Below are 15,288 nucleotides of genomic sequence, written 5' to 3' on the forward strand. Positions count from 1 at the left end.
TTGGGGTGATGGCAGAGACCCTCAAGCAGTTGTCTTCATCCCAAGGGGGAGGCAGGGATGGTCTTGTGTGGCAACTTGGTGAGACATTATTTCCCTAATGAAGTGTTTGCAGCCAAGGTAGTCAGTGTTGTGGGTGCTGCTTTAAAAAAGGGCCGCATTGCACCATTAAGGACACATGATCCTCCCATTCCAGAGGTTCTGAGTGGTCAACTGAGGCAGCTCACCTGGGATTAATTTTTAGGAGAGTGTGAGATGTAAGATGTGCTTATTTTAGATTTGAAATTATTAGTCATATTCCATAGAAGAATTTCTTAATAAAAAGCTAAGCCACTAAGCTGGGACCTAATTGGATATAGCCTAAGTTAATAATAAGTTTCTTAACCAGATCATCATTTTGACCACTTAGCCACAGTCATGTGGCCTGCAGCCAATCTGTCTGAACTTACATACTTGTAATTAGTCACATTGGGAATTACAACTAAGATCACTGCCCCCTTTCTCTCCACTGGTACTTATCATCCTTTCTACAGAGACCTAGTCAACAGACATGTGCATTCATTTCTAAATCACTGCTGTTTCTGTGATTCAAACTGTCAACATGATCAAACCAGAATTCACTGATTCCCCCTGGGGCCAAGACATTAAACCCTTATAGAGCAGAAAATGTCCTAACAGCCCACAACAGCCGAACACATCGTCAGTCTCTTTTCTTCTCTTACCTGATGTGTATGCAAACTCTACAACAGATTCTCTTGACAAAAATAAGAACAGTGAATTTACATCAACGAACGTTCATGGGTTAAAGTCTGCACTGACATCCCCGCATCTGCCACTGGCATGCAAGGTGTTAAGGACCTACAAGAAGGTTCACAGCCCTGAACCTGAGCTCCTCCAGAGCCGGGCTGGCAAGCGATGAGGCCCTGAATAGCAATGCAGGCTGAAGACCTCTATGTTTAGAGTTTAACCTCAAAAACAACTTGTTTTAAAAAATGTGAATTACTGTAAAATAATCTATTTTTGGATTCATGTGTTTTCCAGGTGGATAGAGTTTATAAACAATGTGAATAAAATATTTAACATGTTCAAATGTCTGTGTATTATTCAATAAGGCAACCTGAGAACCTTTGAAGGCCCATTTTCTAGAAGCTGGGAATGGAGATGTTTTTTAAAGGGCCTTCTAAAATCTAAGAAATATTTGGAGAATTCCTGCTAACTACCTTCAGATACCATAAAAGTTTCTACTACCAAATGAAGCTCATAGAACAGTATGACCAACAAAGACATTTTTTTTCAGCTTTATGTAATTTAATATGTATGAGTGTCTTGCCTGCCTGTATGTGTGTGCACCCAGTGCCCATAGAGGTCAGAAGGCACTGGATCCCTGAACCAGAGTTATGGATGGTTATGGACAGCTCTTAATTGCTGAGCCATCTCTCCAGTCCCCCAACAAATACATTTGTGTTTGAAGTTCATGGTGTTTATCTTTACTTTGCTTCTTTTGAGGTTGTGTTTTATTTCTTGCTGGGAACTATCTTAAAGACAGTAGACTTAAAAACAATAACCAAAAAAGACTAAAAAAAAAAAAAAATCTGAACTCCAGTTTCTCCATCCTTTTTGGCACTAATTTCCTGAAACTGAGCTGAAGCTGGGAAGCACCTTGGGACAAACACTTGGTCACCCCCTCTTGCTTCTTGAGCACGAGGTGGTCAGCTACTATTGGTGTTTGTTCTGGGTTTCTGCTTTTGGTTTTTCCAACATTTTAAATTTGGGGCCTGTGCCCTGGAGGTATGCAGCGAGTGAAAGGCCTGAAACAAAGCCCAAGACCAACTGAGAGAAGCGATTATCCAAGAAGGTGTCGTGCTAACTGAGCGCTTTCAGACTGCATATCAACTCAAGGCAGAACGGAGACCGGAAAGAGGGTGGGGCCCGGGGTGGACAGAACAGGCCAAGTGAGCACCACAGGGCTAAGGGATGCTGCGCCGTCAACACAAGCCAGCCCACCAGACAACCCAGAGACCCAAATAACACCACTGCTGACTTGCGAGATTCTCATTACAAAACCACCAAAGCAGACATGCTCTGTCAGTTCTCAGGCTGCCCAGGACACACTGTCAAAGCTGAAGACTTAAAACAAAAGCAGTGCGTCCTGACAATGCCAGGAACTGAAAGCAGGAAGTCAGGGCACCTCCATAGCCACACACCTCCATAGTCTCCAAGAGCAGAGCTGCCATCATTCTTGTAGCTCCTGGTGACTATGTATGACCTTGGCCAGACGCTGCAGACTTCTAGGCCCTGCCCCTTCTGCAAAGCCAGCTCCTCCTCTGCCCTTTGCTTCAGTATCACCTGGGGTACCCACCTGAATTATCAGGAGGTACCCATCTTGCGATCCTTAACCTAAAGACATCTGCAAAGATTCTTCTTTGTCAAATAAGGCCACAATTGCAGTTTTCAGGGTATGTTTGGGGGTTCCAGCATTCAACCCACCACACTCTTCAAAGCATGAGTCCCCTGTAAACATACATCCCCAGAGTACAGTACATCCAAGGACAGACAATATAAGGGTGATGCGGAATATTTGTTTAACTATGCAAAGATGTGTAGCATTTGTGTAACTATGTAAAGATGTGTTGCTGTTTTACCTTGCCTGCCTAAGGCACCTGGTTAGTCTAATAAAAAGCTGAATGGCCAATAGTGAGGCAGAACTTCTGGGCAGGGAGAGTAAATAGGAGGAATTTAGGCTTGAGGGAGAAAGAAAAGGAGATGACAGGGAGACACCAGGGGCCAGACAGACAGACATGGAGGAAGCAGGGAAGTAGAACATACAAAATAGAAGAAAAGTTAAAAGCCCTGAGGCAAAACATAGATTAATAGAAACAGTTAAGTTAAAAGAGCTAGTAGGACAAGGCTAAGCTAAGGCCGAGCATTCATAATTAATAAGTCTCTATGTCTTTATTTGGGAGCTGGTCGGTAGCCCAAAGAAAATTCCAACTACAATGGCATCCAACATGGATCCTGAATTTCCACATAGGGCCTGAGAAAGCTGGGAAAAAAACCATGGATATGGCTCCTTTAAGAGGTACTGCTGTGCAGCAGTAGAACACTAGAGCAGCCAGCAGGCTAAGTACAAACAACAAGCTAAGTAAAAACACCTGCCACCACGTAGACACCAACTTCCTAGCGCTGAGGCAGTTAAATGAAGCTTCCAGTTAATCGAAGCTCTTGGCCAGGCCTGCAAGCTTGAGACTTGGCTCTCATGGACCCGAGGAAGGGGCAGAGCCAATCACCAGAGCTGCACAGTGAGGGCCCTAGCTGCTTATCAATTTAAGGTTTGGCTACACAGTCAAAAAATGATACAGATGCACAGTAATACAGGTCCATACCAAAAAAAAAATTTTTTAAACAGGTTAAATGTGTATAGGTGCTTAAGAAAGAAGAGAAAATGGATATAAATAGTCATAGGAAAAAATAAATAGTTTAAAAATAATTAAGTAAGGTCTTTAAAGAAAGAGTAAAGTAATATGAAAAAATAAGCCACATAAAGAAGGAAAATACAAGAGGAGTCTGGATCATGTATTGTGCCTTGTTAACTCTGAATTTTTTGAATGCTGATAAGTGAATGATAGCTGCCGGGAGACATTGAATTGTAAAAGGAACTGCTGAATTAAACCAGCCTAGATACTTTAGGGATGTCTTAACTTTAAAATGGAATTCAGAAGATGTATTGCATTGGGGGAGAGGTTATGCTTTTGTTTCCACAGGAAATGAAAGGCCATAGATTCCTTCAAAATTAATAGAGACCAGATTTGATTAGGGAAGACACCCTGAAAATATTGACTACAGATATAAAAAAAAATAAACCTAGAAAAACTACAAGACAGGTGACATATAAGCTGATCCCTTGACATGGGAACAGCTCTGAGACTGGATGAGACAAGATAAATCTTATTAGTTACAGAGTCCTCGTGACTTATTATTACATGCCATCCTTTTATATAGTCCAAACAAACTTATAAAGTTGACAGATGTCTTTTACCTGCTCAAACACTAAAAACAAATCATCTTTGACTGGCTTGTGTATAATGCACAGTCCATCCTTGTGTTACTGCAGATATGTATGTTACCTTTGAAAGTTTGTGTGTTTTCAGAGCAAGAGGACCAGACACCAATGAAAACAGGTGGACCAGGTGATCTAGCCTCTCAGAGTATCTCTATTGCAGTTTCCTCAGAGGTCTGTGTTCAGAACAACTTCAAGGCTGCTAGCTGAGATGGTCCAGCCTCACTGACTATTCTAGCCACTACTTCAGATAAGCCTTGAACTTTGCCATTTTGCAGAGACTGAACATCAAATACATAACTAATTTTCTTAGGACTTGACCATTATCTTGATTTTCTCAGGGACCCCTGGGACTGCCATCACCCCCAGACAACAGGAAGTAGTCTAGAGAACACAATGCCCACATTCTCAAGGGATAGGGTGGGGGTTTTTGGTCATTTGGTGAGTTATAGATGTTTGTCATCATTTAGTGGAGATATAGGAATATAGGATTAAAAATAACTATTCATCTCAAATATTTTATATTGGTATGGATTTTTGTATACTGATATAAAATTAAGGTTATTTTTGTTATACTGTATATATGTTTCTACTCTTGTTTAAGGTATTATATCTATGCAGCTCATTTAAAATGTAATATAAAGTTCTAGTCCTTGAAAGATATTATTACAAACTGTTTAAGATAATTAAAAGATACAGGTTAATAGTTAGTTAATAGTTTGGGTGGCAAATAGTAGTTAAAACTCATTTCCAGACCAGTGCAATGCCTCTGTGGGTAAAGACAAGTGCCACCAGCTTGAAAACCTGAGTTCAATCGCTAGGTCCCACATGGTGGAGAGAGGACCAGCTCCCACAAGCTGTCCTCTGACCTCCACATGTGCAACACTGCACACACACACACACACACGCACGCACGCACGCACGCATGCATGCACACACACACTTGTACATAGATACATCCACACTCAGAAAAGAAAAGGTAAAAGTGAGCAGAAAATAAAATAAAAACTGTAGCAGAATGAAAGAGAAGACAGATGTGACAGTGAAAGGTGGCTAGATCGATGGATGGAAAGTTCCAGTGGTGCAGAATGGGAGGGAGGTCTACAATGGAGTACTACTGCTCCATGCATTTACTCCTGACCACACAGACATGCCCCCTCCATGTAGCAAATGCTCCTCACCCCATGTTTTTTTTTTTTTTTGCTTTAGCCAGAGGGATACCAGTGAATATGATGCAAAGGCTTGAAAAGCACCCCTACAACTGAAATTGCACTCTTGACATCAACATGACAATGGGTTCCAGGAGAATAGAAACATGTGACACGGCTGCACTAACTAAACTGTCCCCAGCTGATCCCAGTCTGAATTGGGCCAGCTGGACCCAGGGATGGCACGATTGTTTGAAACCACTGGATGTAGAGTGGCCATGTTAAGACCGTGTATCTCGGCACTGATACCCACACTGCCTTCCTCACATCCTCCTTAGGTATTTATCTCTGTAACTCCAAGACACAACTTTAGTGCCCCTTAAGTTGAACACAATTAGATAGGAAATAAGACCTAATGAGGGAAGTGAACCTCATCAATGTCTCTGTCTCTGAAAGCCACAAGAGGTCTCCAGAGAAAAACTGAAGATACTCCCCTAAGTGTTAGATGAAGAAAATAAGCTAGAGCACATGGTTGTTCGCTACCACCTTATTTTAGGAAATAAAATATAATAAAGAAGAACAGTATGTCCTAAACTCCCTGACTCTATATGTATAATCCATACACAACTTCCTTTCCTGTTGGTACACAGTATTCAGTTTTTAGTTCATCTTACAGACTTGATAAACAGACAATTACAGAAAGTTCCTGCTCTGACAGGACTCAGTGTCTACAGATAGACCAATTTCAATCCAAATAGAGGGGAAATTCAGGGTAAAGAAACTAGTGGTGAAAGAGACAGAGTTTGTATCTCTCAGCAGGGGGCCTCAGAGTTCTCTGAAACTACAGGCAGTGGTGAGCCAACCAACATGGTCACTGGGAACCAAACTCACATCCCCTGTGAGAGCTGTACATGACGTTCTTAACCCCTGAGCAATTGCTCCAGCCACCAAGGGTTTACTTTTAAAACTCCTGAAAAGTACACTAATGGGTAAAAGATATAAGAATTTTCAAAAGTCAGGACATTGACTATTTTCTCAGTGTGCCAGAAAGTCATTCAAAGACAAACAGCACAGTGGCCTCTGACACTTTTGTTGTTAAGGCAGACAATGCTTGTATTATCTAGTGGCACACTCCACATTATACAGTTGAAAGAAATCAAACACCATTGTAGTAATTTGAATGTAATTGGCTCCCATTTGCATTCACTACTGGAGGTGTGGCTTTGTTGGAGGTGTGGCTTTATTGGAGGTGTGGTTTTGTTGGAATGGGTATGGCCTTATTGGAGGAAGTGTGTCACTGTGGGTGGGCTTTCAAGTTTCCTGTGCTCAGGACACTGCCAAGTCTTGGTCAACTTCCTTTTGCCTGCAAAATGTAGCACTCACAGCTTCAGCACCATGTCTGCCTGCTCATTGCCATGCTCCCCATCATGATGATAAAGGACTGAACTTCTAAAACTGTAACCAAGCCCAATTACATGTTTTCTTCATAAGAGTTATCATGGTCATGATGTCTCTTCACAGAAATAAAAACCTTAAGACAGAAGTTGGTACCAGGGACTAGGGTATTGCTGTGATAGGCCTGGCCATGTGTTTGTTTGGAGGAATTTAGACTTTGGTACTTTGAGTTTGGGAAGCAATGGAATGCTTTAAGCACTGCTTAATGGGCCCTACTAGTAGGAGCCTGGAAGACAGAGGTGCTAAGAGTTATTTGAACAATGAGGGGCACACTCAAGAGGTTTCAGAGAAGAATTTTAGTATGTTGTCTAGAGATCGTTGTTGTGATATTTTGGCAAAGAAGCTAGCTGCTTTTTGCCCTGAAGAGTCTGCCTGAGGCTGAAGTGAAGAGTTTTTTGGGTTAATTCCGTTGGCAGAAGAAATCTTAAAACAGCCTAATAAATAAAGACTCTGTTGTGTTATTCATGTTCATGCTTATAAAGATTTATAATGAAAAGGAGCAAGCTGAGCAGGGTAAATTACAAAATGTAAATTTTGATGAGAAAAAGAGCATCAGGAAGTAGAATGAAACTAAATCCTGTGTCCAAGGAAATAAACAGATTAAGAAATGGAAGAAAGAGAGTGATGACCTCAGGCAAGATTCCATCCTGCTAAATGGAAAGAAACTAAAGAAAAGCTTAGAGCCAGATGTGGTGGGCACACTTTTAATCCCAACGCTGGGAAGGCAGAGGCTTGGTGATCTCTGAGTTTGAGGCCAGCTTGGTCTATAGAGCAAGTTTTAGGGTAGCCAATCTTAGGCGGTGAAGAAAGCAAGCTGGTGAAGATGGGAGCCATGTTCCAGCTACAGCCAAGCGGAACTTGGCAGCTTCAGCCACGTCGTTCTGGGTTTACAGTTAAGGATAAAAGAAATGGGTTATGGAATTTGCCTCTTAGCCTGAAGAAAGCCACTAAGGCCAGGTATGTGTCAGGGGTCTCTGAATGGAGGCCTCGTAGAGAGGACATTGTGTAAAGCTGTGAAGTTGAAGCCTGGATTGCCTTGGAGACCCCAAGATGTTAAGAGATGTCAAAGTCCTGGAATACCTGCCGAGAAGAGCTGCTAACAGGGAGTGGAACCAGCCCAAGAAAAAGAAGTGTGTTGTAGTCAACAAAACTGAATGGAGTTGGAGATCTGAAGAGCATGTCAGTATCAGATATGAAGATGCAGAGTTTAGAGTTTGCCCAGCTGGTTTTCGGTCTTGCTTTGTTCTAGTATTTCCTCATTATGCTCCCTTCCCCACATTTTGGAATGGTAATGTATATTCTTTGCCATTATATGTTGGAAGTATGTGATCTGTTTTTTATTTTGATTTTAAAAAAGAAAATGTAAATTACAGTTAAGAAATTGCATGAATCTCAGAAGAGACATTGAACTTAGGGCTTTTAAACATTGTTGAGACTGCTATGGAGTATGGGGACTTTTGAAATTGGACTGAATTGCATTTTGCATTTTTATATTGTTATAAGCTTATGGGGGCCAGCGAGTGGAATGTGGTGGTAGTTTGGATATAATTGGCTCCCATAATCTCACAGGGAATGGCACTATTAGAAGGTGTGGCTTTGATGGAGTGGGTGTGGCCTTGTTGGAGGAAACGTGCCACTGTGGGGCGGGCTTTGAGGTTTCCTATGCTCAGGACACTGCCCAGTCTCTCAGTTGACTTCCTGCTGCCAGCACCATGTCTGCCTGCTCATTACCACACTCCCCTTCATAATGATAGTGGACTGAACTTCTGAAACTGTAAGCAAGCCACCCCAATTAAATGTTTTCTTTATAAGAGTTGTTGTAGTCAGAGTGTCTCTTCACAGCAATAAAAATCCTATGACACATGTAGATCATTTTATTGTAAAAATGCAAGCAAGTATAAATCAACCTATGTGAAATCACTGTGTATTAGCATAAATGCAATTTCAAGTGGAAAAAAAAAAGAATCTGATCAGGGACAAACATTAAGTTTCAACAGTGTAGCTGGGCAGTGGTGGCACATGCCTTTAATTCCAGCACTTGGAAGGCAGAGGCAGACAGATCTTAGTGAGTTCGAGGCCAGCCTGGTCTACAAAGTGAGTTCCAAGAGAGCCAGGACTGTCACACAGAGAAACCCTAACTCAAAACCCCCTTTTCCATCCCTGAAAAATTTCAACAGTACTGAAGTTATTTTTGGAAGACACTGATGTATTAAAGATGGTTTTGCTTATAAGGACCTTAGAAAAATAAAAAAATTTCTGAGTGGGCCATCTTTATCTTCTGTGTGTGTGTGTGTGTGTGTGTGTGTGTGTGTGTGTGTGTGTGTAAGTATGAGATGTATATATATCAGGCCATGAGGTAACACAAGAAAACACCAATCTCACCAAGATTTTTTTTTTATCTCATCTAATCAAATCATGTTCCTGGCTAGAAAACCTTTCTTGTAGTTATTTTAGATGTAGTCACTTTAAGTGAATAATCTGAACAGAAGTCCTATGTAGATCCAGGTTTCTGTTAAATGACTGCTAAGCCCTAAGCTTTAATCTCCCCCTGGGGAAAAAGCATCCAAAGCATTGCTATTATTCACTCTAGAAGCCAGATCATCACTTTAAAGACATCAGCGTGAGCTCGCGCTTCAGCAGGGGAGAGCCTGTCCAGCGGTGAATCCAGGTGAGCTCTGTGCTCTGCTTCAGGAGAGACCTCGGTGGAGGGCAAGGCTGAGCACCTGGGCCTCACAGGTTAGATTTCTCCTTTGCAGCCAAGTGAGAGCCAGCCTGCACGTAGGTGTGAATCGCGTTCTGTGTCAAAGGAAGAGAAGACCAGCATGTTAGCATGTTAGCTAGGGGATTTCTTTTATAACCCAGAAATTCATTCACTGTGAATGATTTCATATTGTGGGGAGCTAAAATGAAGCCCATGTGCTGTGCAGATCAGTTCTTTATATCTCTAAGGAAAGGCCTAATGGCTGCTGAACTGACAAGATAACAACAGTGGAAACCAAACTGTATCTGGTCCAGCCCAGCACACGCTCCTCTGCCCGTCATACCACTCTGGGCTCACCTTAGGCTTCTCGGCATTGTATTTGTCCAGAAGAGCCTGGATGCGGGCCCCGTAGTCAGGGTGGACATCAGTGAAATTCTTGACCTGTAGCCAAAGGAAGACACACCTAAGCATCTCCTCACCCACATATACACACTCTTGACCCCCTGTGTCTGTCCCACTGTGCTTGCTCATTAGATGAGGAAGGAACATCAATAGGAAGCTGTGCCATACAGGCATAACGTTATACAGGTTCTTGAAGAAGACTTGAGGGGGGAGGGGCAGTGTAAGTTCTTCAAGTCTATAGGCTGAGCTGCCCTATCGAAGTCACCTACCGAGATTCAACGCCCTCTCTCTAAATGAGTGAGATAATTACACTTACAGAAACACATTTGGTCTTTGTTCTACATCCCTGGCACATGGATCCTAAAGCCCTTGGAATTTACCATCTTCAGTGTGCCACTGGGGAGCTTTGTAGAAAGTCTGATAAGCTTCAGGATGGAGCTGGTACCAGACACAACAAACGTAGGAATTGAAGGTTGAGATTTCCAATCCCACCCCTGTGCATCCAGGGAAAGCAGAGGGCCTGCAGATGGTGTCCAATAACCTCATAGCTGATGACCTCATCAGCCATGCCTATGTAAGGAGAGCTCCATGAAAGCCCGCGTATGACTGACTGGACTTGTGGAGCCTCTTGTAGGTGAAGCATGGAGGATGATGCAGCAGAACAGCATGGAAACTGCCAGCCCTTCCCACACACCTAGCTTCTGTACCTATTCCATTTAATGAGTACTGAGATATCCTTTATAATGAACAGATAATACTAGACAAGAGGTTTTCCTGCGTTCTGTGAGCATCCTAGCCAACTGTCAAACTTGGCAAGTGATCCTGGGAACCCTGAGACAGTCGTCAGAACTTATGGATGTGCCAGGTATCTCATCGACATCAAAAGTGGAAAGGGTCTCACAGGGGTGACCCCCTAAATCTGTAGTTATGACACTAATTCCAGGGATTCCTGTCACAACCGAATTGAATTGTAGGACAACTAAACACCACCAGAGAATTCAAGAACTGTGTGTTGTTGAGGGAGAAAGCATACAACTAACCTCATAGGCTATGACAGAGAAACACGCCTGAATAACTTGTACCAGCTGTCTATAAACAGCTGACCTCACACTGGGTATTTCACAAGTCCATGATCTGTATGAGAAACAGACTTGGCACTCACTGCCTCAATTCAGAATGATGCACAACCTTGGCATCCACCAGGCCACTCCACGAAGGGATCCCCAAGCAGCAGCTGAACCCCCAGAAGCAGTGAAAGGAGGCAGGGCACCAGGAACAAACAGAAAGCCTTAGAGACTCAGAGATAGGAGATTCCCAAGGATGGGAGCCCAGTTCCGCCACCGACAGGCTGCGCTCCCTATTCTCATCAGGAACAAGAGATAAAACTTGCCCTGCCTATCCCCCAGAGCAACCACCAAGCTCTTTGCAGGATCCTGATCTGGGCTCTAGAACATTCTAGATAGTGGTCCTATGATCAGAGAAGTAGCAACTAACACAAGGAAACAGAGGGCCACTGGGTTTACAATGAATATACTCCTGCAACAAACCAGACAGCTAGAAGCCAGAGAGAGGCTCCATGCAGCTCAATGGGCAGCCAGCAGACATACCCCAGCCTCTCGACTCAGCCAGCTTTGGGGAATAGCTCAGTTCTCCCTCTAGAAAAGAGGCAAGCTTCTACTCCATCTGAAAGAGAGTCACAGACTCATGACACTGAGCCTTGACACAGGCTTCAAACTTCAAAACTGGCAGCAATACCTCTCATCATCTGAAAAGCTTAAGTAAGACTAAAGCAGAGCCACATCTGGCCATCACACACTATTGTGCGCAGAACCAACGACAGCTGAATGAAACAGCATACACAGAAATTCACTCTAAACTCAACTAAATTTCTACACACTAGAGAACTGGGTAAGAATGACAGTATTATCACACAAGACAAAACATCAAGACAAGGTAATTAGAGTTTGACTGGGAATTGTTTCACTGTTTAAAAAGTCACCTTAGCTGATAAACTGTAATAAACCATGCTTTTCCTTATAAGGTTCTCTCACAGGGCTGCACTACCTCCATGCACCAGCAGGTGTCACCCGTAAGCTATCAAAGATAGACTCACCGCTTTCTTCTGAATAAAGAGCTGAGCATCTTTCAAGTGGCCTGCAATGTTCTCACACAGGCGTTTCCTCTCCTCCTCGTTCAACACCTTCGTATAGAATGTTCGCACCTGCTCAAGCAACAAGAGGGAAAAAAATAGAACAGCCATTTCACCGTGAAAAAACTCACCCAAGAGTCTACATTTGAAATACACAATTTTAAAAAAAATCACTGAAAAATTATAAATAAAACTGCCATCTGTGTTGAATTAATTTCTGCTTAGTATTCATTTGTTGACAGTAGCTCATAACTAGTTTTCTTCTCTGTGTCTCTGTGCATGTGTGCATGTGTATATGTATGTATGCATATATGTGTGTGTGCGTGTGTGTGTGTGTGTGTGTGCATGTGTATATGAGTGTGTGCATAAGTGTGCGTGTGCGTGTGTGTGTGTGTGTGTGTGTGTGTGTGTGTGTGTACACATCTAACTTTCTCAGGATTGGTTGCTCCTCCTTAGAGCCCATATGCTTCCAAGAGGCATGCTCAGTCAGTGGGTAGTATCTCCACAGTGGTGTTCTTCCCTGGTCCTGGCATTATGCTGAGACCAGTTCTAGCTTTCCAAAACCCACAAAACCCACGACTTCTTTAACTCCTTGGAGACACAACACCTCCACAGGGAGATAAATCAGTAAAGAATCCCATCAGATATAGACTTCCAGTATACCTCCAGTTGCTTCTGTGACTCACTTTCATTACTGGAACCTAAAGATAACATGTTTAACTGAGCTGTAACACCTTCTCAGAACATTTCATATAGTCTGTCTCTGGAGGAAGGGAGGGAGGGAGAGAAGGAAGAAAGACAAGTCATCCATGTCACCATAATCTATCATCTTGAACCAAAAGGGATTTTGTTCACATTTGTTTGTTTGTTTGTTTGTTTGTTTGTTTGTTTATTGTACACACACCTGTACATGCCATGGCACATGTGTGGATGTCAGAGGACAACTTGTGGGCACCAGTTCTTTCTTACATGTGGGCTCTGGAGCTCAAAGTCAGGTTGTCAGGCTTGGCTGCAAGCACCCTTCCCCCACTAAAGCCATCTCACTGCCCCAGAAGGAATTTCTGGAAGCATTTCCAGTAGGTCACCACAGCCAGCTTGTCACGGGAGCTCACTGTCAATTTTCCAGGGATTCTGGAAACAAACTATTTACACAAACACACACACACACACACACACACACACACACACACACACACAACTATTTTTTCCCCTGCAACTTTCTGAGCTCTTGGTCATTAAATCCTTGCTTTGTTAGTTCTCCAAAGCTTTTCTTTACTTTTTTTAAAGATTTATTTCATTTTATGTATATGAATGTTTTTGCCTGCATGTATTATAATGTCTACCACGTCTGCCTGGTGCCCAAGGAGGTCAGACAAGGGTGTCACACCCCCTGGAACTGGAGTTTGAGCCACATGTGGATGCTGGGAATTGAACCCTGGGCCTCTGCAAGAGCAGCCAGTGCTCTTAACCACTAAGCCATCTCTCTAGGCCCTCTCCAAAGTTTTTCATCTGTCTTTTCAATGTTCTTCAGGAGAGAATAGGTCTGATATGAACAAGTCCTCTAACCTAGCTGCAGAAAGCCACATGAATCACTTTTAAAGAACTAAACTTGAAGCTTCTTAGATATTTCTCATAGAACCTTTATTATTGTGACATTATGCTTTGAACCATAATACCAGTATCATGGCTGTTTAAAAATATGAATCTTACATAGCGCTAAGAAAGCCTCTCACTAAAATAAGAAGGGTCCTAAGAAGGGTCCTAAGAAAGCTCATATAGGAAACCTTAATGTGCAAACAGCAGTCTTGTTAACTAACTGGTTTCTATCGGAGTTGTATGGCTTGCTTTGCTCCGGTCTTGACCTCACACAAGCAAATTCCTTGAGCGGCAGAGACTATACTGCAATACACTGATGTCACCCATAGCTCTAAAAATCATACATTTACTATAAAAAGCTTTACAAGTTATATTAGGCTTACCTAAATATGTTTTATATCCCACAATAAAATAGCAAGCTCACACACACACACACACACACACACACACACACACACATACACACACACACTTCAAACAAAGATCCATTTACGTATTTATAAATATTTCACTTGGAATCTACATTTCAAACTGAGAAAATAAAAGCAGTGCTAATTGAATTTAAATATTCACTAACAGAACGCTCCCCCACAGGACTGTGGGGCACCTACACTCCCATTCCTCGGCTGGGTGTGGTGGAAGCTGCACTGGCCCATCCTAGCCCATACACAGGCTCCCACAGCAGCCACTGGAAAAGCCCACAGGGCAGTGACACGTGACTGGAAACGGTGAGCACCTGACTGAGGGCAGTTAGCAGCAGGCCAATCCAAGGCCAAGGATACAACCTGGTGAAAAGTTCAGCCAAGAGCATCTGATTACTGAGGAAAAGATTGAGAGGTACTCAACAAGAGAAAACGTGAAAAGAAAAACAGCCATGAAGGAGAGTCAGCCATGGGCATCACCCAGCAGCAGAAGCAGAGAGGCAGAGGGAAAAACGCGGGGGGCGGGGGCACAGTGGGAAGCAGTAAACATCTAAAGAACAGCTGGACCACATGCCCAGGAGCGCTGAGTAGAACCCAATATCTCTTGTTGCCAGTGTTGTTCTGTGTTTTGTAGTACCAGGATTCAAACCCGAGGCCCTGCCCATGTGAGGTGAGGCAAGCCCTGTGCCGCATTCCCAGCCCTCGACAGCTGTCTTGTGTAGTGGGTAGCCATCCCAGCATTGGCCTGGAAGTTCCAACCCCCATTGAGGCTTCAGTAATGGTCACACCCACAAGGCAGGGCGGAGGAGGAAGCCGAAGACTGAGGATCGGGAGGAGGTCTCTCTCTTGGTCCTGGGACCCTGGACGCTGGAGGTAGACCGAGCAGAGTTCTCCAGAGAACACCACCAGACTGCACTATACCTTTGCCAGACCCTGCAACCTACCCCTTCATTTGTAAGTTACCCCACAAAATAAACTTCCCTTTTAACTACGTGGAGTGGCCTTAATAATTTCACCAATAGTCTTGGATCTCCAGATCTAATGTCTGGAAACTGGGCTGTTCTGCCAGGATGCTTAGGTCTTACTTGCCCATTTCTTAGATGCTCAGGAGATCATTTTCCCCCAGTATCACCCAACTGTATCCCTTAATAAAGGCTAGGGGAACTGAAAATGAGTCCCCAAATCTGGACTGCAAAGACTAGTATGACACAACTCTTTGACTCCACACAATAAAGAGCCTGACTCATTGTTAGAGCTAAGTCTTCTCTGGCTTCAATTCAAGATGCCTTAGCCTACCTTAAGAAGTGGACAATAAATCAGATGTGATGGCATATGCCTTTAGTCCCAGCACGTGAGAGACA

General features: G+C 43.2%; 1 protein-coding gene across 1 annotated transcript in view; it reads right to left on the bottom strand.

Annotated features, from left to right (window-relative positions):
* Positions 1-8,944: 8,944 nt before the first annotated feature.
* Positions 8,945-15,288, bottom strand: part of Cat (catalase) — a 29,240-nt gene continuing 22,896 nt past the window's right edge. The window contains exons 11-13 of the mRNA XM_036186114.1: positions 11,874-11,981; positions 9,716-9,799; positions 8,945-9,453 (exon numbers count right to left, since the gene is read on the bottom strand). Of these exons, the coding sequence (XP_036042007.1) occupies positions 9,388-9,453; positions 9,716-9,799; positions 11,874-11,981 (258 nt within the window). The 3' untranslated portion in view covers positions 8,945-9,387. The remainder of the gene's footprint in view (positions 9,454-9,715; positions 9,800-11,873; positions 11,982-15,288) is intronic.

The sequence above is a fragment of the Onychomys torridus genome, chromosome 4, assembly GCF_903995425.1.
Source record: "Onychomys torridus chromosome 4, mOncTor1.1, whole genome shotgun sequence".
Taxonomy (NCBI): domain Eukaryota; kingdom Metazoa; phylum Chordata; class Mammalia; order Rodentia; family Cricetidae; genus Onychomys; species Onychomys torridus.